General features: G+C 36.4%; 5 protein-coding genes and 1 long non-coding RNA gene across 7 annotated transcripts; 3 read left to right on the top strand and 3 right to left on the bottom strand.

Moving 5' to 3' along the window:
• Positions 1–3: 3 nt before the first annotated feature.
• On the top strand, positions 4–940 carry LOC106776553 (scopoletin glucosyltransferase-like; the record flags this gene model as incomplete). Its single annotated transcript, XM_014664034.2, has 1 exon — positions 4–940. A coding segment is annotated over one exon (804 nt), but the record flags the coding sequence as incomplete, so codon positions are not given.
• Positions 941–1,879: 939 nt separating this feature from the next.
• Positions 1,880–3,535, bottom strand: LOC106777083 (uncharacterized protein At4g06744). The gene has a single exon (XM_014664602.2). The coding sequence runs from the start codon at positions 3,303–3,305 to the stop codon at positions 2,010–2,012; it is 1,296 nt and encodes a 431-aa protein (XP_014520088.1). The 5' UTR covers positions 3,306–3,535; the 3' UTR covers positions 1,880–2,009.
• A 2,855-nt stretch (positions 3,536–6,390) lies between these two features.
• LOC106777522 (pollen-specific leucine-rich repeat extensin-like protein 3) lies at positions 6,391–8,085 on the top strand. Its single transcript, XM_014665100.2, has 7 exons — positions 6,391–6,564; positions 6,636–6,740; positions 6,829–6,955; positions 7,036–7,107; positions 7,174–7,225; positions 7,315–7,750; positions 7,877–8,085. The coding sequence occupies exons 1-7, from the start codon at positions 6,522–6,524 to the stop codon at positions 7,900–7,902; spliced, it is 861 nt and encodes a 286-aa protein (XP_014520586.1). The 5' UTR covers positions 6,391–6,521; the 3' UTR covers positions 7,903–8,085.
• A 1,176-nt stretch (positions 8,086–9,261) lies between these two features.
• Positions 9,262–11,030, bottom strand: LOC106777524. The gene is made up of 3 exons (XR_001376963.2): positions 10,889–11,030; positions 10,625–10,805; positions 9,262–9,836 (listed from the first exon to the last, which is right to left on the bottom strand). It is a non-coding gene; the product is annotated as an uncharacterized LOC106777524 (long non-coding RNA).
• On the top strand, positions 11,024–13,572 carry LOC106777523 (alpha-L-fucosidase 2-like). Its single transcript, XM_014665102.2, has 4 exons — positions 11,024–11,208; positions 11,298–11,446; positions 11,521–12,327; positions 12,417–13,572. The coding sequence occupies exons 1-3, from the start codon at positions 11,058–11,060 to the stop codon at positions 11,746–11,748; spliced, it is 528 nt and encodes a 175-aa protein (XP_014520588.1). The 5' UTR covers positions 11,024–11,057; the 3' UTR covers positions 11,749–12,327; positions 12,417–13,572.
• A 236-nt stretch (positions 13,573–13,808) lies between these two features.
• Positions 13,809–24,300, bottom strand: LOC106777521. Of its 2 annotated transcripts, XM_022787374.1 has the most exons (15): positions 24,004–24,300; positions 23,105–23,809; positions 22,298–22,504; positions 21,885–22,196; positions 20,442–20,551; positions 19,347–20,273; positions 19,131–19,265; positions 17,998–18,139; positions 17,717–17,876; positions 17,061–17,224; positions 16,858–16,940; positions 16,558–16,657; positions 15,695–15,756; positions 14,307–14,454; positions 13,809–14,044 (listed from the first exon to the last, which is right to left on the bottom strand). In XM_022787374.1, exons 1-15 carry the CDS (start codon positions 24,169–24,171, stop codon positions 13,877–13,879), a joined length of 3,591 nt encoding a protein of 1,196 aa, XP_022643095.1. In that variant the 5' UTR covers positions 24,172–24,300; the 3' UTR covers positions 13,809–13,876. The 2 variants fall into 2 exon arrangements, with proteins under 2 accessions (XP_022643095.1, XP_014520585.1); XM_014665099.2 differs by having other exon boundaries at positions 19,131–20,273.
• Between the last annotated feature and the right edge of the window lie 277 nt (positions 24,301–24,577).

Consider the following 24,577-nt stretch of genomic DNA (forward strand, 5'->3'; position numbering starts at 1 on the left):
GTTATTGTTAACAGCTTTTACGAACTGGAGCAGGTGTACGCTGATTATTATGAAAAACTACGGGGACGGAAAGCGTGGTTCGTAGGTCCTCTTTCTCTCTGCAACCAACAGCAAGACAGAGGCAAGCGAGGGAAGGAAGCCTCGGTTGACGAAGGGGACATTTTGAAGTGGCTGGATTCGAAGAAAGCCAACACAGTGGTTTACGTTTGTTTTGGAAGCATAGCTAACTTCAGTGAAAGTCAGTTGAGAGAAATAGCGAGGGGACTTGAGGATTCGGGACAAAAATTTATATGGGTTGTGAGGAGAAGTGACAAGGAATGGCTTCCGGAGGGGTTTGAGAGAAGAACAGAAGGAAGAGGAATGATTATTTGGGGATGGGCACCTCAACTTCTGATTCTTGACCATCCAGCGGTGGGAGCCTTTGTGACACACTGTGGATGGAATTCGACGCTAGAAGCTGTGTCCGCTGGGGTGCCCATGGTCACTTGGCCCGTTTCTGCTGAACAGTTCTACAATGAGAAGTTAGTGACGGAGATTCTTGAAATTGGGGTCCCTGTTGGTGTTAAAAAATGGACTAGAATTGTGGGAGACAGTGTTGGCGGTGAGGCGCTTGAGAAGGCACTGAAAAGAATAATGGTAGAGGAAGAAGCAGAGACTATCAGAAACAGAGCACACAAACTGTCAGAGATGGCAAGAACTGCCGTGGAACGCAACGGATCATCTTCCTGTTCCCTCACTGATCTGATACAACGCCTTCAGTCGATCGCAGGCCTTCAAAATTGCCCAAAATCATCTGAATGGCTCTAGTATGTCATCATTTCATAGAACCTAAGTAGTGTGACCTTAACGTTATGTCTGTATCAAATGAGTAGACAAAACGATGAAAGGAGGTTTTGAATCTGCTTTTTTATGACGTAAGGTGAAGATGGATTTGCAGTCGACTTTGCTTTTTGTGTTTTATATCTCTAAATAAAGAATCTGAAACCCAGGTTTCATATTATGAATAAATTTAACTTTTGTTTCTCATTGTCTCAACACAGTAAGTCACAAGGTTTTGTTACATGCAAACTTACCTAATCTACTTGAATGTTGCCATTCTTTTTAGCACATTTTCTTTTTCCTTTCTAGTTTACTTGACACGAACTTTTGTTTATTGACATTATCAATCTTCTAATTAGATAATGTGTTTATGTCATATGAAGATATGTTATAGATCATAACATATTATACGTAAACATACAATAGATTATAATTATATTATATGCATAGTTAATTTTGTATAATAATTATAACAAATAAGAGCATTAATAATAATAAAAAACTATTACTAATAGTAAATAATAATAATAATTTTAAATAAAAATTATCATTAATAATAACAATAAAATAGATTTATATAATAATATTGCTAATAAATTAATAATTATAATAGTTAATAAAAATAACAATTGTGTATTCATAATATCATTAATTGAAAAATATAATTAAAATGTAATATAAGAGTGATAGAGTCATTTCAACAGTTTTTTATTGAAAGATAATTTTAATATGATTTCACCAATTCGTTGAAGAAGAATGCTATTAAAGAAGAAAACTCCTGTTGAAATATACAAAAAATCTCTTAAAAAAACGTCTTTCAAGGTTATAAATATTTGGGGTGGAGGAAGAAATAGGGGATACAGGAAAAGAACTCTCCTTTATGATTTTCAACTACAAAGCCTTATAAGGAAAAGTCAAAGTGTAATTAAAGTAATGTATGTATTAAGATAAATGATATTTTTCATATACAGACAAATAAGTAACAAAATTTAAAAGTATGTCATTAGCTTTAAAATAATTAATATGATAAAAACGGTTAAAGGATGGAGAGCTTCGTGTACAGACAAACAAACAAACTGCTTATTCATTAGTGAATAGAGATGAGAAACAGAGAGACATAGGTAATGATACATAGATAGATACAGTTGATGCCTAGTAAAGCATGCAGTTGTAGTAGGTGCGATGGTAAGCTAGCGATGAAGACGGGGATCGAGAGAGTTGTAAGAGAGAGGAGCAGGAGGAGTGGAGGTGGTGGTGTGGGTGTGGCTGCTGGGATCGTACTTTTTGCAGGGTACGTAATTGAGAGACTTTGGATTGGGGCAGGGCTTGAGGTTGGAGAAGAAGTGGGAGCATTCGCCATGGGGCCTTTGATTGGGAAGGCCAAGGATGCAGTTGTTGCTCACGTCCAGCACATTGCACTCGATCAGCTTCCTGCATGCAGGGCCAACCTGAGTGAAATAGTTGTTCGATAATGAGAAGTTGCCTCTGTCGCGGAGCCCTGGGAGCTGACACACCGTTTCCGGAACTTCACCGTAGAACTGGTTGCACTCCAAGTTGAGGTACCGGATGCTCTCCAGGCAGCCGAAGGAGCGTGGGATGGGACCGGTCAAATTGTTTTTGCTGACGTCAAAGACGGTGGCCTTGCGGAGGAGGCCAATCTGGTAGGGCAAGCATCCCTGGAAGTGGTTGCCCAAGAAGAGGACTTCGACGAGGTTTTTGGAAGCTCCGACGGAGGGGGGGATTGGACCGGTGAGTTGGTTGTTGGCAAAAGTGAGGTACCTTGCCGGGGTGGAGGCAAAGGCATCGGGGAGACTGCCAGTGAATTGATTGTTGTTGATGAAAATGACATCGAGATATTTGAGGTAGAAGAGCTGCGGAGGTATGGGGCCGTAGAGAAGGTTGAACCTGAGGTCAAGGAAAACCAGCTGCGAGGACTGGAGAACTTCCTTTGGAAACTCGCCCTTCAGCTTGTTGTTACTTAGGTCCAACTCGAAGAAATATTTGTACTGGGTTATTTCACTTGGGATGGCACCGGTGAAGTTGTTGGAGTTCACGTGGAAGAACGTCAGCTCTGGTATCTTGTCCAAGAGCCCCGACAGGAGCAGAGGTGTGCGGTTTTTCCCAGACAGCCCAGCTCCGTTCAGGTCTATTCCCGCAATTGCTCGCTGCTTTTCCGGGTCTGGATATTCTGCACATCGTATCCCGTTGAATTTGCAAGGGTCATCACCCCTCCAGTCACCGATGTATTTGTTTCGGTCCACTGAACCAGTGAAGCCCACCAGAGTTCGGCGGCCATTCTCCAACCTTGTCTGACACTTCGGGGGAGGAGGTGGGGGTGGAGGCGGGGGACACATCGGAGGAGGGGGAGAAGCATAAGGATAGCCTCCGCCATTGTGCATGATAATATGCGATGCTTCTTTTCCCAACACAGTAGCCATGAAAGAGTGAAGCAATAAAGCAGATAGGAAGAAGTTCATGGTGGACATCTTTAATTTGTGTCTTGACGGAGTCCTACGGTATATGCATGTGTCTGTGTGTGTATATATATTATATAAAAGCAAAAATCTTTTAGCATGCAGCGTGGATGATGAGGAGAAAGAAGTGTCAGGCGGAGATTTTGGTTTGGTTGGCCTCGAAAGTATGCAATGACAACCATAGAGAAGTAGATTGACGTAGAGATATTAAGTTGGTGTGCCCGTGAATTAAATAAGGGCCGTCTTACGACATTTCCGAACTCCCAATCGTCGGCACTACTCATTACACACCCTGTCTATACGTGATTAAAGATGGGCACCACCTACATGTGCGCATTATTTATTAAGATATGATATTTTAGCAGCTCCAACAACCATTTCACAGTATGATCTCATTAAAAACATAAAGATAAACCTTTGTGTATGTAAAGAAAAAGGAGATCAAAGATAAATTAATGATTGTAGGATACCCGTGTAAAGATTTAGGAAAAAGATTTATTGGTTGTGAAAATATCATTGCCCTAGTTATCATTCTCAGTCTGCTCTTCCTCTAGTCTTTTCTTTGTGTGCTAAAATAGAAAGAGAGACTCATGAAAAAGACGAGATCAGAGAGGAAAATGGTCGTTGAGTTGTCATGAAACTAAACATTTCACCATCAACCTGAAACTCTGTTTCTTGAGGTAGATGAGTGAAGAATTGAACTTTACTACAAATCTGAATATGAATTGGCTGACAAGTTTACAAAACCATTGCCTATCAAACAATTTGAACTTTTAAGGAGAAAAATTAGAGGTTGCAATTTGTTAAACAAGAAGTATTAAATATATGCTTTTGTAACCGTATTTTAATTTTTATTTAAGTGTCCTAATCAATGCGTAACGGTGTTTTCAATGTGGTTCAACTACCTCCTTGGTCAAAAAGGCACATAATCTTAACTGTGTGCCCAGATCCATGCGAAGGAACCTGCAACTCTGCCATGCACAATGTAAATACCTTCAAGCATAGTGTTTCATTCAAAAAAAGAAGAGACACTTGTGTAATTACACTTTGTGCGAGCTGCTTTTCTCCTCTCATCTCCTTACGAAGATCTTCCATCCATTAGAAGAAACACAGTATTAGGCAGATAGTAAGACAATCTATTCCAAAGTATGAAGAGACATTTGATTCACTTGATCACAATACGCACAAAATTTACCATAAGTGCGGTACCCATAAACATTTCCGCATAATGATTTGCATCCTAAATTTGCGGTACATGTTTGTTCATATACCTATGTCAGTGTAACCATGCTACATTGTGAAGAAGATAAATTCTCCATGGACAGTCATAAAATGAAGTAAAATGACAGTAATACGATAGAACCATGGGGTACTGGAAAAACGATTAATACAACCATTTAAAAGCGATTTCAGTTCTGCGCAAATTATGTAACGATGGTATGAATATCAACAATTATGTCAAATAAGAAGAATGATTCTTAACAAAATAAATTATATCACTATTTTATTCGTCCTTTTCAATACGGATCAATAACAAGCTATTACTTAACTTATTATGAAGAAATTGACAAAAAAACAATTATTAAAAAGACTTTTTCCTTTATTAAATACATTGAAGANATGTATGACAAATTCCTAAGATGAACTTAAACAAAAATCTGGACAAGTAATGCATAGTCCACCATTTATATACTAATCTTATTAACCAAATAAAAATATTATTCGCCTTCCTACGTATGTCCTTAAAATCAGTATATCTATTATTACCTCTTCATTCATTCCTCTAAAATCAGTATATCATACAATCCGAACGAAAGGAAAGGAAAGAAAAGAAAAATAAAATAAAATAACAACAGTTAAACATCCATCAGAAAGAAAGGGATAACAAAAAGAAAAAATATACTTTGAAACTTCTACATTCATTTTGATATATTATTTTTCATTCTTTTATTATTAAAATCGTATTAAATAAGCATAGGTGTATCAGAATATCATTTTTTTCTGACAAAAAAAAGTGAGGTTGAAACTATTGAATGGAAGTGTTAAAAAACTTGTGCATATATAAAACTAATCACTAAGATAAATAAATGCATCATGCAACTAATTTATGAACGAGGTTTTAGGCCTTGGATGAAACTCTTTTTTACATTTTACAGGTGTCTCCTCCGTTGGTCAACTCAAAAGAAGAAGAATTTGATTTCGACAGCAGTTCATTTACCTACCATAAATACAAGGTGAAAACAAAACGGAAAAACTGTTTCCTCTTTCCATTTCCCTCCATTTTGTTTTTCTAAAAGCTAAACTTCAAAGCTATGACATCATTAATCGAAAAAGTTTGCCCAAAGTTCAAAATTAAATAAAAGCTGAATAAAGTAGCTTGTGATTTATTTCAGGGAACTTCTTCATGGTTCTTATAACAGAGAAGAGCATTAAAAGAAAATGATTTTTTTAATAAATTAAAATTAGCCTTTGTATGAGGTAATTTGTAAGATTTTTCTTTTTCTGTTTTTCTAACGCATACTTTAAATTAAATAATTTCAAATTTTCTTCTTCAGACATGTTTATGAAGACGCTCTTTCAAATAATTGAAAGTTGGCAAACGAAATTGGTTAGACTGGCTATTAATTCAAAACGCGTGATAAAATTATCTACTAAATAACAAACAGATATAAAATAAAATAAATAGATGTTTTATATGTTTTGAAATATTACTAATTTTAGTTTCATCTTTTTAATTTTTAATCATTATATTTTTCATATTAATTCATGCATTCTACTGTTTATCTTCAATTACGTCTTAAAGGAAAGTTTATAAAAAAGAAAAGAAAAGTGGATACAGTATTCAATAATTGGAATATAGCATAATGATTAAAAAATATTATATCAGTCATTCAAGCCTAAATTAAGACACTAACGGAAACATCAGAAACACCTATAAGTATCATAAAATTAATTATTAAAAAAGAAAATTTACCCTAGTGAAAATGAAAGTAAATAAAAAATATAATAAAAGATTTTCTTGCATGATAAAAAATATATTTTTTTATTTAAATATTTAAGAAAACTTCTCTTGCCCTGAGAGATCGTGCAAAAGGCGTTGCATTCAAAGATATGGAATAGTATAAGATATATAAATATAAAATTTGAGAGTGAAAAGAGAAGGGTTTTCAGGAAGCGTTGAATTGAACAGTTTGTGTTTGATTTTGCAATTGGAACTGCATCTTCCGCATGTCGATTTCGGGCATCCAGGGGCAGCCTCTCGAGGTTACGGGTAAGCACATCCTTTCCATCAAATCGATTCCGTTGAATTAACAGAGCGTTATTGAGAATTAAGAATGGCAGTGGTGTCGTGCTCCAAGCTGAAGGACACAGAATGGATTTCACGGCAAGATCCGTACGTTTGCATTGAGTATGGCAGCACCAAGTTCCGCACCAGAACCTGCACCGGTCACCTTCCTCGCCTTTTCATTTCCTTTCTTCCTTCTCTTTCCTTCTTTCTCTCACTTCAACTCTTCTTCCTCCTCCTCCGTTGCAGACGGCGGTAAGAACCCCGTCTTTCAGGAGAAGTTCGTTTTTCCCCTCATCGAAGGCCTTCGGGAGATCAACGTCCTTGTTTGGAACAGCAACACTCTCACCTTCGACGATTTCATCGGAAGCGGAAAGTCTGTTTTCCTCTTCTCTCTCCTCCGTTCTCCTCTCCTCTCCTCTCCTCACATCTCATCCCTCTTTCTTCCTTCTTCAGGATTCAGCTGCACAAGGTTCTCTCTCAAGGCTTCGACGACTCTGCTTGGCCACTTCAGACCAAATCTGGCAGGTAACACCACGCGCACCTCATTCCACGCGTCTTCTCTTTTCCCAACTTTGACATTTCCTTTCGCAGATATTCTGGCGAAGTCAAAGTCATTCTGCACTATGCAATTGCAAATCAAAAGGTATGTCACTACCTTTTCATTAGTTTTTCAGAATTAGGTCATTAGTGTGTGTGGACTGTAGTGTTTATATGGGGTTATTATTATTGCAGCATAAATCAGGCTCCGGCCACGCTCCATCTGCACCTCCCTATATGTCAACATCAACTCCTCCATTCCCTTCTTATTCTAATCCTTCTCTAGCATCCTCCTACCCACCACCTCCTTATTCTACTTCCTCCTATCCACCACATCCCTCTGCAACTCCTTACCACCATACAACTGGATCATACCCACCGGTGGCATCCACAGCCTCATACCCACCGGTAGCATCCACAGACTCATACCCACCGGTAGCATCCACAGCCTCATACCCACCGCCTCCCACAGCTTACCCACCCCATCCCTCACATTCATCTCCCTATCCACAACACTCCTACCCTGCATCATCTCCCTATCCACCCTCCTCGTATCCTCCTCCACATTCCTATCCGCCTGCTTCAACTTATCCACCATCTTCGTATCCACCGCCTACTGGTTACACTCCTGGTAACTATTTCTCTTCTCCTAATTCATGTCCACTGCTTACTCACTGCTACTCTGCTCTTTCTACCACCATATTTTCTTCTTGTCATGTTTTTCTCCCTCATAACTACAAACTCGATCTTTATTCAGGAATATACCCTCCACCGCCATACTGACGAGGATCTTCTACATTTGCAACCAAGGATGCAACGTAACGTGGCTTGTACATCACTTTGTAACCCTATCCCAGCTTTACTTGTTATCAGAAACCTTGTTTTTGTTTTGTTTCTTATATTTATTCCATACATTTATTTTGTCACGGGTTTATCATATATAAAACTCTAGCCAAGGTTTGTCAATTGTGATGCTCCATATCCAACGCTGTTGCATATAAGTTTCTCTTCAATTGCTACCGATAAATGGGATCATGCCAAAAAGTAAGGGCTATAATAGCCCAATCCCCAATTCTCTCAAACCCCATTTCCAATGACCTTCGTAACTGACAATGGCAAGTGCCGCCGGCATTGGCTCTCCGCGAATCACCACCTTCCATCTCTTCCAAAAGGCTTAGACCGTCAGCAACGTCGAAAACCACACGCACTCCGTGTTATCCTCAAGTAGTCGTTTCCAGAATTTCCAAATATCCCACTCACTTCTCGGAGTGGAAAGCTTGAACCTCAAGGTTTTAACTTTTTTTGGTTGCTGTTTTGCATCGTCCATGGCGTAGAGAAGGATCCCTTCTTTAATGGAATGTTTTTCTTTCAATAGAACTTGAAAAACAGACCATGAAAGAAAAACATTCCACGGAAGAGGCACAAGGGAAATGGATGGCATGCTGACAAAAGGGCAGATCAATGGGGAGGGAGACCAATCTTAAAATTTGTTTTAAAAAAATAAAAAATTTCTGAATTTCATAATTGAAAAAAAAAGGTAAATAAGAAATTTTATATTTATGAAGGCATAAAAGATAAGTATGAATGTAAATGAAGAAATAGCTACTAGATAAATCTCACATTAAGATCCATTTTGTTAATGTTGTGAAGCCACTAACAATGTTCTTTTGGTAGTTTTCTAGCATGTTTACAGAAGAAAAATAATATTATATGATATGCCAACGGAAATATCAGTAATTATTTCGTGGAGATTAGAAATATTATTTTTATAAACTGTAATCATCACTGAAATAATTATGTATGAATAAGAAATACATCATGTATCGGTTGTCCTGCAGTTCACGGGTGATTGCATCTGCCTTACATATCAAGTAATCCGAGTCGCAAAACTGCGTTGCTAAAATATTTAAATTTAAAATTCATTATACATTTTGACTGTAATAATTATATAGAAGATATATATATATATATATATATATATATATATATATATATATATATATATATATATATATATATATATATATATATATATATATATACAGTGATAACACTTTTCATAAATGTTAGTTATTTATTATACATCGACGATTAAAATTACTGGTTCGTATATTTTTTAAAAACTTAAACTGAACCATAATAGATATGAAGTGGAGAGAAACTTGCACTCAACATTTTCTCTTTTTTCTATAAAGTAAATCGTAACACTGTACATGGGAAAGAAACATATACGATGACTATTTTCCCCTCTTTTCTCATGAAAGATACAATCGATTATACTACTGGTTGCAGTTCAGTGCAAAGCATTCTTTTTATTTATGCACACTACGTAAGTAAACGTTTTATAAGTTTGACCATTCTGATACGAAATGGATGAAGCATGCACAAAGCATAACATTCCAGGAGTAAGATTGACCAACTGATATTCTAGTAAACAGTTAACAAGCAACAATATGGATACAACCTTACCCAGTGAAGCAGTGACCAACCCCTTTGAACGTCTAGGACATCCAAGGACAAGTGCCCAATACCTTCTTTGTAGTATTCTCTTCTCTTCGCCAATCTATTTAAGATCAAACAGCTAAAAATCAAGAAAAGCAATGAAATGGACATGCCCTAGATGTTTTCTCCCGAAAGATGGAATGCAGAACTGTAGTACTTGTCTGTGTTCTTCCCATCACCAGTAGGCCAGAACAGTCTCTGTCTAATCTATGCACCTAAAAACAATTTCGTTCAAGTATCAGCCTAATATCTAGTTCATGCCTCATATATCCAAACAACCATCAATCATATTGGCACAGGAGTAAAGCACAAGGCAAATAATCCCACTAATTCCATTTTAGTTAAGTTCAAGCTTTGTAATGATTATAACAGATGAAACGGTATTTGATAGAAGAATAATAAATAATAATGTTTACCACTTTCTTTTACGAAGATACCACTAGGATTTTTCTATCTGTCAAGTCTTGAGTATACGAACAATTAAAGTTTATCTAATGATAAAATTAAAAAAAAATCCTGGAATTTTCATTAGATGTGTTGTTTACAATTCCTGATACTTCTTCTAAAAGGGCATAAAAAATCTGTAATTGAACACTGGTGCAGGAAACAGTATATTGCTTCACAGAGGAAAAAGGCCTTCATCGTTTCATGGGTTCTTAAATACTTATATTTTTTCCATTATAACAAAACCAATGCAAAAAATTTGAGCAGTAAGTTGAGTGCAAGGTCTTCTAGAGTTCTTCCCTCCCAGGACACAAACAGCTAGAGCCAGTTGTCATGTGAAATCATTAGCAAAAGAACAATAAGCTGAAAATCAGTTTGCATTTGCCAAACACTCTATTTAAACCTTTTTTGTCGTCATAATAGATTAAATAACATGCTGCGGAAGAAACGAAGATAAATGCAATTGTAAACAGTTTAGTACTAGAAAAGGCATGACATAGTGAATGAAAAAGAAGAGATTGCACGAGTACAGATACGATAAAGATAATAAAGAGCTTACCAGACGAGGGGGTTCAGAGTATTCATAATTTAAACATGCAGCAGCTACCGCATCTAAACTGTGTGTTGCCCATGGGACTTTGAGTGAGAAATAAAAACAAACACTTGGGTGGCATTGCATGGAAACATCAACTGCAGCATAACCCTTTCAGCTTATCCGCAACAGATTTATCAATGAAATACTGCCATGGAAATGAGTAGAGAAAATTAGATGCGGAATCAATGAAAACAGTATATATATTGCAGGAAAAGGGAATAAAGGAACCTTGTGAAGAACCCAGAGAGAGTGATCGTAGGTGCGTTGACAGAGGTGAGAGACTTCAGAAGGATCGATTCACGGTAATTGACAAAGTTCTCGCGGGCATACTTGGCGTTCTACTTTGCTTACTTTATCGGTGACTCTGGGTGGGAGTAACGGTTGAAGGGTGGCTGCGATGGAAGCGGAAGCGCGTAGAAGTTCGGACTTGAAGATTAGGTTCGGAGAAGAAGGTGGGAAGCACTGGACTGATGCGCTTCCCATTGGCAATGGACGCCTCGGAGCCATGATCTGCGGCCGCCTCCATTCCGAAACCATCCACCTCAACGGTAGTCTTCATCTTCATCCTCATCTTCACCGATTGCCATTCAGACTGCACAATCAATGCATGTTTGTATGCTTTATTGTTTTGCTTCAGAGGACACGCTCTGGACCGGAACACCCGCGGACTACACTAATTCTAAAGCTCCACAAGCCCTTTCTCTGGTTAGAAACCTCGTTAACCGTCAACAATATCCACAAGCCACTGCTGCTGCTTCTGCCTTAACAGGATCAAATCCATCCGAGGTATGTAACACCCTTTTCTTTCCCATTTCCCTTTCAGATTTGCCCCTCATTCTCGTGTGAATTATGATGCCCAGGCCTACCAACTTCTCGCCGATATCAAATTGGACTTCGATTATTCACATCTCACCGGCGCTCAACAAACTTACCAGAGGGAGCTGGACTTGGATACTGCTACTGTCAAGGTCAGCTATTCCGTTGGAGATGTTCAGTTCAAAAGGGAGCATTTTGCCTCCTATCCAGATCAAGTCATTTTGTTTCCTCCTCTCCTTCAGTGGCCCATTCACATCACCTTCAGATTCTAAAAGGGATCCTACTTCTGAGTGTTTCAGTGTATTGAGCTCAATAAGCAATGTATCATTTTCTGACCTCTATCTTGTAAAATATTATTATTTTATTGCAATAGAAAGTTCTCCAACGTCTATAAAATTTAAACTTTTGCAACGTTCATTCCAACGGTCATAATGCAACGTTCATTCCAACGGTATTGAAATTTTGCAACGGTCCTTTTTTTTTATGTCTATAAATATAACATCCATTTCATTCATTCCAAGTGCAGCACAAAAAACTCATTTTCAATCTCTATTTTCTCTCTTGATATCCTACCTTCTATCTTATTCTCTAAATCTGATATCCCCTCGTATAGAGTTTCCTCCGTTCTCCTCTCCTCACATCTCATCCCTCTTTCTTCCTTCTTCGGGATTCAGCTGGCACAAGGTTCTCTCTCAAGGCTTCGACGACTCTGCTTGGCCACTTTAGACCAAATCTGGCAGCGCACCTCATTCCACGCGTCCTCTCTTTTCCCAACTTTGATTGACATTTCCTTGCGCAGATACTCTGGCAAAGTCAAAGTCATTCCGCATTATGAAATTGCAAATCAAAAGGTATGTCACTACCTTTTCATTAGTTTTTCAGAATTAGGTCATTAGTGTGTGTGGACTCTAGTGTTTATATGAGGTTATTATTATTGCAGCATAAATCAGGCTCCGGCCACGCTCCATCTGCACCTCCCTATATGTCAAAATCAACTCCTCCATTCCCTTCTTATCCTAATCCTTCTCTAGCATCCTCCTACCCACCACCTCCTCATTCTACTTCCTCCTATCCACCACATCCCTCTGCAACTCCTTACCACCATACAACTGGATCACACCCACCGGTGGCATCCACAGCCTCATACCCACCGGTAGCATCCACAGCCTCATACCCACCNCCTCCCACAGCTTACCCACCCCATCCCTCACATTCATCTCCCTATCCACAACACTCCTACCCTGCATCATCTCCCTATCCACCCTCCTCGTATCCTCCTCCACATTCCTATCCGCCTGCTTCAACTTATCCACCGCCTACAGGTTACACTCCTGGTAACTATTTCTCTTCTCCTAATTCATGTCCACTGCTTACTCACTGCTACTCTGCTCTGCTCTTTCTACCACCATATTTTCTTCTTGTCATGTTTTTCTCCCTCATAACCACAAACTCTATCTTTATTCAGGAATATACCCTCCACCGCCATACTGGCTTGTACATCACTTTATAACCCTATCCCAGCTTTACTTGTTATCAGAAACCCTGTTTTTGTTTTGTTTCTTATATTTTTGCTTTAAGTAGTCTTTATTCCATACATTTATTTAGTCACGGGTTTATTTAGCAAAGGTTTGTCAATTGTGAGGCTCCATATCCAACGCTGTTGCATATAAGTTTCTCTTCAATTGCTACCGATAAAAGGGATCATGCCAAAAAGTAAGGGCTACAATATCCCAATCCCCAATTCTCTCAAACCTCATTGGCTCTCCGCGAATAACCACCTTCCATCTCTTCAAAGGGTTTAGACCGTCAGCAACGTCGAAAAACAACACACGCACTCCGTGTTATCCTCAAGTAGTCGTTTTCAGAATTTCCAAATATCCCGAAGCCAAGCCACGGGAGGTTCACGGAGGTTCATGCCCCTGTCTAGATCCACACACTCACTTCTCGGAGTGGAAAGCTGTTTTGCATCGTCCATGGCGTAGAGAAGGATCCCTTTAATGGAATGTAGATAAATCTCACATTAAGATCCATGGCGTATATTTTTATAAACTATAATGATTACGGGTGAAAATATTTAAATTCACATTTATATAGAAGTATATACAGTGATTAAAAAAAGTTGTCAATTGTTAAAATGTCATTATTTTTTTTTTAAACTTAAACTGTAATAGATAACTTGCACTCAACATCTTCTCTTTTTTTCTATAAAGTAAATCGTAACACTCTGTGTACATGAGAAAGAAACATATACGACGACGCCTATTTTCCCCTCTTTTCTCATGACACTTCTACCACGTATGGTTGTCATTCTAAACTACTATGATCCAATCAATTACGTTAGAGAAATTTTGACCTCTCAAACCTGAACCTCATGGTATTCATCGTCAAAACTGGTATATCTCAAACAGCATAACACACAATTTCATTACTAACATTTGAATAATATTCATTATAGTTGAGATAGTCCCAAAAACGAGAAAGCCCAAAATTCCCATGTTTAGGTCCCTTAATATAGCATATGTGTAGTTCTTTTAGACTTCTATCAAACTTCTGCTTTATAGAAAGCACCTGCAAATAAATTCAAAATAAACATGAATAAACATTGAGAGATAAAGGAAGATGCAACTTAATCCAATGGCAAGGTGGGGAATTTTGAAGAAATGAATGTGAATGAGAAATACACAAGTATAAGGTGGGAACAAATACAATCAAAGGAAAAGGCTACAACATATGACCCTTAACCCTTAACTATTTTCGTTCAATATTGTTTTCCAAAGCATAAATGTACCAGATAAATGATGCAGAGATTCTAGAAAACAGCCTGGTTTACCTGGGATATATTGATTTTGGAAAGTTTGCCCGACAAATCTTCTGAATCCCAAGCTCCAAAAGTAATACAAGACCGGAAATCCAGTGCACATTGCAGAATGCTCTCAATAATGCTGCCAACTCCCTTTGTTTCGTCAGAGAGGAAACATCTGCAACATACATAAAATAAAACACCAGCTGTCAGAATCAGATATGTTTTGCTGTCTAAACTTAAGGGTTGTAAGTATCAGCAATTTAATAAAAGTTTGAAACTTAAAACACTATCAGTTGTGCTAGTAGTTAGTGTGCATCTAAATAATCAGCCTGCATTAAGTGGTGATGAAGTTTACATCAAACCATAAATATACCCAAACATCACATAATGCATGCTGATCTCCAACATTGAGCAAATTTCTGGACATATATCATTCTTCTTAGACTAAATCCAACACAAGCATCTAACATACGCCCATCTTTTCCCCCTAATCTTCTGGCCTTAAAAAGAATGGCAAGACACACCACTTCCTTAAAGCAGTCACCAAGGTGCCCAGTGCCAATAATATATCACTGTGATAAATTGTTTCCTGTTGTTCTTTTAGCAGGATTGCTGGAAAAGAAAAAAAAAAAAAAAAAAAAACTCCATTGCAAGAGGCAACACGCTTGAATTGTCAATATCTTAGAAAGCCTTGGATTGGAAGATAGGTGAAGAGAAATGGATTAGTTATTGAAGATGGGGCATTCTTTCCAATCTCTATTACTGAATGAATTTCATGAACAAAAAAAAAACATTTTTGGTGAAATCTGCATGAAGCTCACCAAATGGTAGAGAATGGCATTAAACGATAAAGAATATATTGCTAATATTTTTTGCTTTCAATGAGAATAGACACCTTCTTCCTATGATTTACGAATTCATCAAGAATTTGATCACTCCGCAAATATTAAAGCCATGATGAAAGTTGGCTTGAGCCTCAAGATGCTATAATTAAATGACACCTAATGATATTAGAGAGCAATTCATCGCAGTTGGAATATTTTCAAGAAATGAGAAAGGACCCCTGTTCAAGTTATTCCACTGATGCACATATTTTATATAAATTTGAGACTGAAAAAGCCTAGACCTGTAGATACAAAATAATAAACAGTTTTGTAAAAGCTGTCTGAATAGATAATAAACAACTATCTTATTAACAATGATCAAGCATTCCACTACACATCAAGATCCACAATCCAGCAGACATTGCATGAGGTACAAAGATGATAATAAAACAATTAATAATTGAAGATTGAAAATTTATCTTATTTATTCACTATTTACAGAAAATAAACAGTGCACTACAGTTGACTTTTTTTTTTTTTTTAATAACTGTCCCTATAGATTGCAATTAAAAAATAAATGTGTTTACTTACATGCATAATGAATCAGCAAGATATTCCATGTGCACTGATTCAAGATCCATCATATCTTTAACCTGTATGATAAATGGCACGAATATCCAAAAAGTTATAAGGAAATTGAATTACCAGGTCTTATAGACAAGATCTAGCCATCAAAGTTATCACAAACTGAAAACTATGAAATTGACAATTGAGTGAGGTAGATGGAAGGTATGGTAAATAAAATTCAATACATTTGATCTTTCTATAACCCTTAAAACGTAGTCCATTTTTTTGTATTTCTATAACATTCAAAATCTACAGTGGAGATACGGCTAAGATGACTTCAAATTTTGTTTATAAGTTCCTACATGAGAATCGTAAAAACATCCCACATGAACAAAATATTTCCAAAGTTCCTCTTATGTTATGCTATGCGTTCTACCCTTTGGTCGTCATTAGAAATCTAATATCAGGAAGATACACAGAGAATCACATCACAAATGCCAAAGGACTTAGAAATAATGACAAATAGTCTGATTTTGATTTATGGGCTTTATAATAAAATATATAAACAAACTCACATCTCACAAAGAAAGAAGGATGAATGGATTAAATTAAACAGAGGGGAAAATAGAAGTTTGAGAAAAAGATGGAAAAACCCCTAAATTTACCTGAAAAGACTATTTTATTTTATTTTAAATTAACTTTGATAAGTACCCAAGTCCAAGTGTACTCAATTTGTAATAGTACCCCTGAGAAGTAATCTTCTATAAAACACAATGCATAAGCAGTTACAAAACAAAGTGTACTTTTAAATGAAACGAAAGATGCCCAGAGAATGATAACTAAATAAAATAAAATAGCTATACAAGTTAGAAACATTTGTCTCAAACCTTATGTTCAAGGGAATGAAGAAACCTGCACCATGATACATGAGATAATTGTGACTCAACATACTGCTGCAAAGTAGATACAAAATGGTTTATCTGGTGCCTGTCATTGAAAGTAGAACAAGGATGCTTAGAATTACAAATATCAATATAAAAGTTCATCTTCAATATTTAAACAGTGCTCATTAAGTATCCCTTTATAATCAGTGGGAAAGAAATGGGTAACTGTTGTATCTTTCAGAACCCTACCCACAGACCATACCATCTGAACCTCCATACATTTAGAAAAACAACTTTCAGTACCTCATCTTCATCAATATATTAAGATGCCCTGCCTCAAGTTGTAGTTCAGAATTTTTATCTTTGTTGGTTGCGTCCATCAAATCCTGTTCACCAAAATTTATAGAAAATAAATTCCATTACAATTACACAATAAGAAGTTCTTGGATTCTTTTGGAAATGAACACAGGTAAAAGAAAAAAAGAAAAAATTTCAAGAAATCACACCTTTAATGAGCACCACACATCTGTCAATGAAAAAATGGCAAGCTTCACTTGTATCAAAAAGCTGAATATATCAGCATATATTTTCAACGCGGCAGGTGTTAAAACAATACTGAGTGGCCAGTGCACATGGTAACCCAGCCCTAAGAAATCAAAAGAACGAACCCCTGCCAATATTTACAAATTCATTACTTGATGCCAAAGTGAGGATAATTGGTGGGGGAGCTTATCAAGCTTGCAATGAAACTAAAAATAGAAATAACATTAACAACTGCTATCAATAAAAATGTTCAAAAGCCAAAAGCTAATCAATGTTGTTCACGGTAAATTATTTTTGCGGTGATTGTTATTTACACAGGAAATGAGTACAGTAATATGCTACAAAAGGCACTCATATAGAAACTGAAAATCCTATCTAATTTAATTATATAAAATGGCTGGAAATTTTTTAAAATTTTAAAAATCAAATGAAACTTGACTAAATAAGGAATATGCAATAGAAAAGTATCATTAAAAATATAGTTGCCATTTGTAGTTAACTTGAAATAATGATTTGTCCTTTTTTTCAGATTGTGATGAAAATAGCATACTACGTCGTTAGGAAAAGTAAAAATTGATTACAACAGGGGAATCCCCTTTTTATATTAGTATGGATGTACCAATAGCAGATGCAGAAAGAGGCAATTTCCCATGTCCTTTCATATACACAAACAACATATCCTTGTGAGAATCTTGTTCACAAGAAGACTTCTGAATTGACAACTCAAGTAGACCTTGAATTTCTGAAAGTCTCTCATTTGCTTCAGTAACAGACCACTTCTGTAATTTCAAGTAAACCAAAGAATGAGTAAACACAGATTATTTAAGGACAACAGTCAGCTGCAAGATATGAATCTATGAAATATTCTACAAGTTATTCAGAATCAGAATTTAGGAATACATGATGCCAAAGAGACAAGATAAACAAATCTGCCCAATCTGCCAATTCCATAAAATGATACCGCCGTAGTGCCAAAAGATGATCTTGTAACTTAAATGCTTCCTCGAGGACACTGATGGTAAGCTTGCTGACATAATTGTATCTGAAATCTTTAAGGACAAGCAGCACAAGTACACCCTGAAAGCATTATACTGAGCATCTCAACTCATTTCGATTGTGGAATAGGGACCATAAATGAAAAAAGATGAATTCTAAAATGATATTATCTGAGAAATTTTAATAAAGATCTTGCTAACCAATGACCTTAAGGCATTAGTTGAACATGATCAAAAACAAAATTTTAATTGGCAATTACACGGGTGCATCAGAAATTATGGTGAGAGTACACTCATAACACCGTTTCACAAAAAACACTAATTTTAAGTCCTTAATCAATGTCTTTATGGCACTGATTAGCATTTGCCTCTTAATAAAATGTGTCAATTAAACTTATTCAACAAACTTGCACCTTAAAAACATAACTGTCATCAAAGACTTTCAAACTAATATCATGTACCTATTATGCATGTTACCCAACATACTATCATCATCTGCACTTATAAGAACTGACAATCTACCAAATTAGCAATTATTCCATTTGCCAATTTTTACACATAAAAACCTTCACATGGTCATGAAATTAGCAATATCCACTTCAAGATATGATATTTTAAACAAGTTAGCTGCACAAATTGCATCTTGTTATGACAATAATACTTGAAATACACCGACACCTATAGAGCAGAAATTTCAAATGCCATCAATTGGTCAATGTAGCATGTCCCACCTTAGGATCAAGGACTGTTTGTTTTGGTTGAAGAAGCATTCTCACATTTTAAAACACTCAAATAAAATACTAACACGGATCTTTCATGGTTTTTAGCTTCTTGATCAGACAATTTTGAAACCCATTCCAACAGGTCTCATGAAGTCAATAGTAAGATGAGATTGGAATGACCAGAATTAGACTTCACTGAACTGGGTATTCATGATAAATTCATACTAGTTTAATCTAAGTACATTCAGAGAAATAGAAGCAATATACATAAACTAATCAATCAATTTTGCCAGAATAAACACAAAGAAAAGGATACTGAAGCATGATTTCCTGAAGCAAGCACTTGTCAATTATAATATCAAGTGGTATATCAAATGTTGACGACAAACTTCGTTTTTGAGTATCATCACAATTGACAGTTTTTTCAAAACTACTCAGCAATCTTTCCCAGCTGCTCCCACCAGACACAACATTTAAATATTTATGGTCCATGAAGTCAAGTGAAGAACATAAATTTGGAACATCAACTAACCCATTCTCTCTACCACAGCCAATTTCTTCTCGTTCATTATTCTCAGCATTATGAGTTGACACATTATTATGTAGCGTAAATGAACATGCACTGCTACATCTAGAGTTAGTGGGTATTTTGTCCATATAAACCTTACATGGGTCCTCCACAGTAGAAAAGTTGAAGTAAGGCAAAAGCTGTCCATGTTCAGCCTTGTATTTTTCCTCATTCCCACTCATCAGGTGAAGAACTGAATTTCTTGTCAACATAGGATTCACACTAAGGGGATTAATGCTAGGATAATTACACTGACGGCAATATTTCTGCGGTTGGAAATCATACAATTGTGAAATGAGTGTACCATTGTCAGTTTGATCCTCCATCATGGCCTCCCCACTCAAAGTATCACTAGCAGTAATAACATCATGGCATAACATAGAATATCTCAGGGATCCCAGGTGCTTTTCATTCAGCTTTGCCTCAACAACTCCATCGTTATCAAATGAAGTTTTCAAAAATTCACCCATTGCAGAACAACGGACAATCAAACTCTCTCTATATTGAATACTGGATTTACATGAGCAGCTTGAATTCCCTGGTTTTGGAGAATTAGACTTGTGACTTGATATCATTCCCTCATGGGAGGACTGCACCAAGTGATCAGTAGCATCCCTTCTATCACAAAGTTCATGTGAATCACTGCCTGAGTTTTCATGATGAAAGGAATTTTGTATTGAATTATTTAAGGTGGCACTCTTCAAGAAGCTTAAAGCAGATAAATGATTTTGTTGCCCAACTACCGGACAAGACCAATTACTTAGCTGATCACAATCCAATTGCTCCACAGAGCTGTTCGTGGATGAACTTTCAGATATATCATACACATCTTCCAGCAAGGAGAACTCATCTACTGTGCTTGAGACATCAGAGCCTAAATCACCAATGCCCCTGAGAAAATCTATAAAACATCAATGAAGCAAAAACAAAGGGAAATAAAGTTGTCATGGAAAAAAATACGATGTCAAGCAGCAAATAAACAGAAGCATGCTACTCGGTACTTGTATCTTCATGCTCACATGGAAGGGGGATAGTCAGATGAGGGGAGTAGGAAATTACATATTTAAACTTCTTTTATCTGCTATATTGTTTTCTGACATGATCTGGTCTAGTTTGTCTAAGGTACCTCCACCATTACCAAAAGAAGGCACTAAAGCATGCATAGCTACCTGCCAAAGAAAAATGGTAAAGAAATAAGTATCTGCACAAAATGAAGCAGTCTGCTGTCCTAATCCTGCAACTATCTTATTTTATACTTCCTATGGTCCTTTTATTGAAGTTTCTCATTCCAAAACTTATTGTAGATCAAAACAAAAAGTATATAACATCACTTAAGCAAATGGATAATGATGAAAAATAACTGCTATAATGGCCGGCTAAGCATTGGTGTCTTTTGGCAAATCAATTGAGACATTGTATTTGCATGTAACAACAAATATAACAATTACAGGAAAGTGACACTTCCACTGGACCACATAACATCATGATGAAAAGAAACAAGATTTTAATGATAAAGAAAAACACAGTAATTTATAGCACAAAGTAAAAATATAAAACAAAATTATCATCATATCTGCAGAGCAGCAATAGTGTGTAGTTACTCTCTCCTAAATCATAGCAGGCATTATGAAAACAAAAATACCACATTTTTTGCAACTCTACTTGATTATATTATATCAATGACTAACCCTCCTAGAAGTTTACCACTGTTGGGTGAAAGGTCATCAATGGCATTATTACATCTCTAAAATATAACCAAGTGCAAGAGCTCTGTAAGCTTGAAACATGGGCAATGCACGTACCCATTTCATGTGTCAAAATTCAACTTTTATTTAAAGAATTAGGGCAGCAAGAGTCAAATTTCTGACCATTTGGTCATAAAGACTTTCATACTGGTCAAGATCCAACGCTTGCCAAAAGCACAAGGCACTAGGTAAGTGGTACAAAGATAGTTTTTAATACCTCCTAGCATATTAGAAGCAGAATGCTAAATGGATAAATTATACAAAATTAAGCAGGGGAATATCTTGCCAGAGGTGTGATTTAACAAAAGCAATAATTTGATGCATTTTGCCAGGAAATAAACCAATTTTTTTTCCTTGATTATGGTGTTCAGCTAGTATGTTTAAGTGGGTTTCCTGCTTTTTAGTGGTAATTGCACAAGAACAATTTAGAGGTTGTTTAGTTTGAGGGTGCTTTCTATTTTCACTTTTAATTACAAAATATCACCTTGTTTTCATTTTATTTCTTTTCAAAGGTTTGTATAGAAATTAGCAAAAACAAAATACAATTGCTTTCATTATTTTCTGCACAAACTTTTAAAACAAGAATAAGATAAAAACAAGGCAGACTTTGTAATTAAAAGTAAAAACAAAAAATGAAAATAGAAACATTTTTTCAAACCAAAAAGATTAAAGTTCTAGCCTCGTAACCCTTTTCTTCTATCATGCAAATAAAATACTGTGTTATTGCAAAATAACCAAAACTATGGAGGATGAGCACCTGCAGATATCTAACTTCTAAACTGCTCAAAAGACTTCCAATTTTCTCATTCATCCCTTTATAATAATTTTCTCTAGCAAGCACCATAGCTTCTATAACATCCTTGCTGAAAGCCAATGGAGATGAATAAGACAGACCACTGCTTGAAAAGCCACTCCAGCAGGGTACAAAGTCATCACAACTGTGTTCTCCAGAAGCAACATGAATGCACATTTCAAGCAATTTCAACAGTACTTGAAGCTGCTGACCAGCTCTAACAAGTGGGACCAAGAAATCTTTGAGAAATTCAGGAATGGGAACTCCATCTCGCACCTAATGTTAGATGTTCCCACCATCAGAATCAATAATATGACAATGTAATATAAAGTTATGATTCATACGAAAAGTGCAAGCAGCCAGCAGGAAATAATTACCTTCACACTTGCCAATGGAAAGTCAATAGCATTGCCAACTTTAACATGTGTTTTAAGATGTAAATACTCCATATTTTCTACAATAAACTCCTTATATGGATCATGAATTTCTGCTTTGAAAATCCATGATCTAATGAACCCACAATATGGTTCACATGATTGAAGGAAAAGAAACTTCAGCAGAGTGCAGTGAGCAGGATCAGCAACCTAAATTGCAGAAGGCCAAATAGAATACAAGATTTTCAATAAAGAAAAGTCATTTAAAATAGAAAGATCTTTCGCAGGTGTAATGCAATCGTTCCATTGCAACAAATACGTAAAACATTGAGTAGGTAGGCCCCTCATGACAATTCTACTCTCCACTAGCCTGTCATCTCTCCAATTTAAAATTGTATTTGTATCTTTCTGGATGCTACAACTCTTCTTGTCCAAATGTCCTTTGACACCAGAAAAAGAAAAAAAAAAAAATCCAACAATCTTCCTACCATAATAAGCTATTTTGTAATCCATTAATCACCAAAAAAAAAATATTGGTATCCCAAACTAATCTTTGTTTGTCCCCTTCTAAAATGATAATTAAGGGATTCACCAAAAGATAAGTATAGGTGGATATATGCCATGAAGTATTCATTTAACAGTGCCCTTGATTGAAACTTCAGTGTTTGAATAAAATAATAACTAAGAGATAATAACGAAACGGGAAACAAATTCTAAGAGATAAGCTAAAATTTTACAAGATATAAACAAAGAGTCTGTTTGATATTTTCCATATATTCTAACAATAGGTTCACATTCAAATAAGCAAACCTGTAATTGTGAAAACAAAAACGTTAACAGATTTGCCCCTCTGCAGAAGTTCCGAAATTCAGAAGTAGCCTGGGTAACCAGGTCCTCAAAAGCAGTATCTGGAAAACGAAGAGCCCACTTTTGAAGGTTACATACACTAGCAAGGGCTTCAATCTGAGTCTTTAGTTCTTTTGTGTGCAGATAAAACTCAAGTAGTGTAATTTCAGAATGCACTACATTCTTCAAACACCCCGGAACAGTCAAATGCATGTTTTTTGATGAACGCCTCAAGATTACAGATGTATGAATTGTGTCCAATCCACATATGTACCCTTCCAAGACTTTTCCCACAGCAACAGCAAAGGCTTGATTGACAAGAGTAAATGGAGGGAACTGTTGTGCTCTGACTGTGTCATCCTGATGAATCTGGCTTTGGAGCACATCAGAATTATGATGAGTGTGTCCAAAACTGATATCCACATTCATATTTGTATAATAATCCACAAACGCGCGAAGAAGAAAGACCAGAGAAGCCGTGCAGCCAATGGATTTAAGTATATTTCCCAAAGAACGAGTGCTGGAAGCACGATTCCAGAGGTTGGGAACGTGGAGGAAGGTCCTGTCAGCTGGATCAGAACAAAAGACGGCAGATATCCTTTGAATGCTAATAAGGGATGATTTTGCACCTTGCATCGCGTTCATGGCCAGCCTCACCAAACTAGATTCCTGTGGCCAAAGACGTCGGTTCAATTAAGTTCAAAATGTATAGATAGATAGATAGTGATGGAAAACCAAAGCCTAAGAAAGTAGGAAAGCAAATGTTGGAAATCGACTAGGTTAGTTTGAGACGGTAAAACGCATTGCATTACAGTGGAAAGCAGGAATGAAGACGAATAGAATAGGTTAGAAGAGGAACTTACAGAGAGAGTGGAGAGGTGAGAGAGAGGTTGATTTGGAGGATGAGAAGAAGATGAAGAAGAGTGCAGTCCACTCTCAGAAGGTATGGATTCCCATGAATTTGGGGGAAGCCATGGATCCTCTACCTTCAAATCCTCCAATAACCGCGCAAATTTCGTATCAACCGCCATGGCTGCTTCCCTTCTCTTGGAGTGATGAAGTAATGTATCAAAGGAATTTCAAAATAAATTCAGATTCTATCTCATCTCAACCAAATCTCTCTCGCTCTTCCCTTCCCCGCCCCTACTTTTTAAATTATATATACACTCAATATTTACAAACATCTGATTTTTTATGAATTTACCAGAAAATTACTAAAATATGTAAAATTAAATTCGATTGAACAAATTCCTTGAACATTTACTTTGAACAGGCTTTATATGAAACCAGAATTATGTAGCTCAAGAAGATTTACTATCAAGTGAGTGATATAACAGAAGAAAACAAAAAGATAAATTACTTACATTTAATCAGGTGAAAAACAGAAAATAAAAAAAACTTTGCTCCTTATTATTACATTACAAATTATATATAATT

The sequence above is a fragment of the Vigna radiata genome, chromosome 11 (assembly GCF_000741045.1).
Source record: "Vigna radiata var. radiata cultivar VC1973A chromosome 11, Vradiata_ver6, whole genome shotgun sequence".
Classification (NCBI taxonomy): Eukaryota; Viridiplantae; Streptophyta; class Magnoliopsida; order Fabales; family Fabaceae; genus Vigna; species Vigna radiata.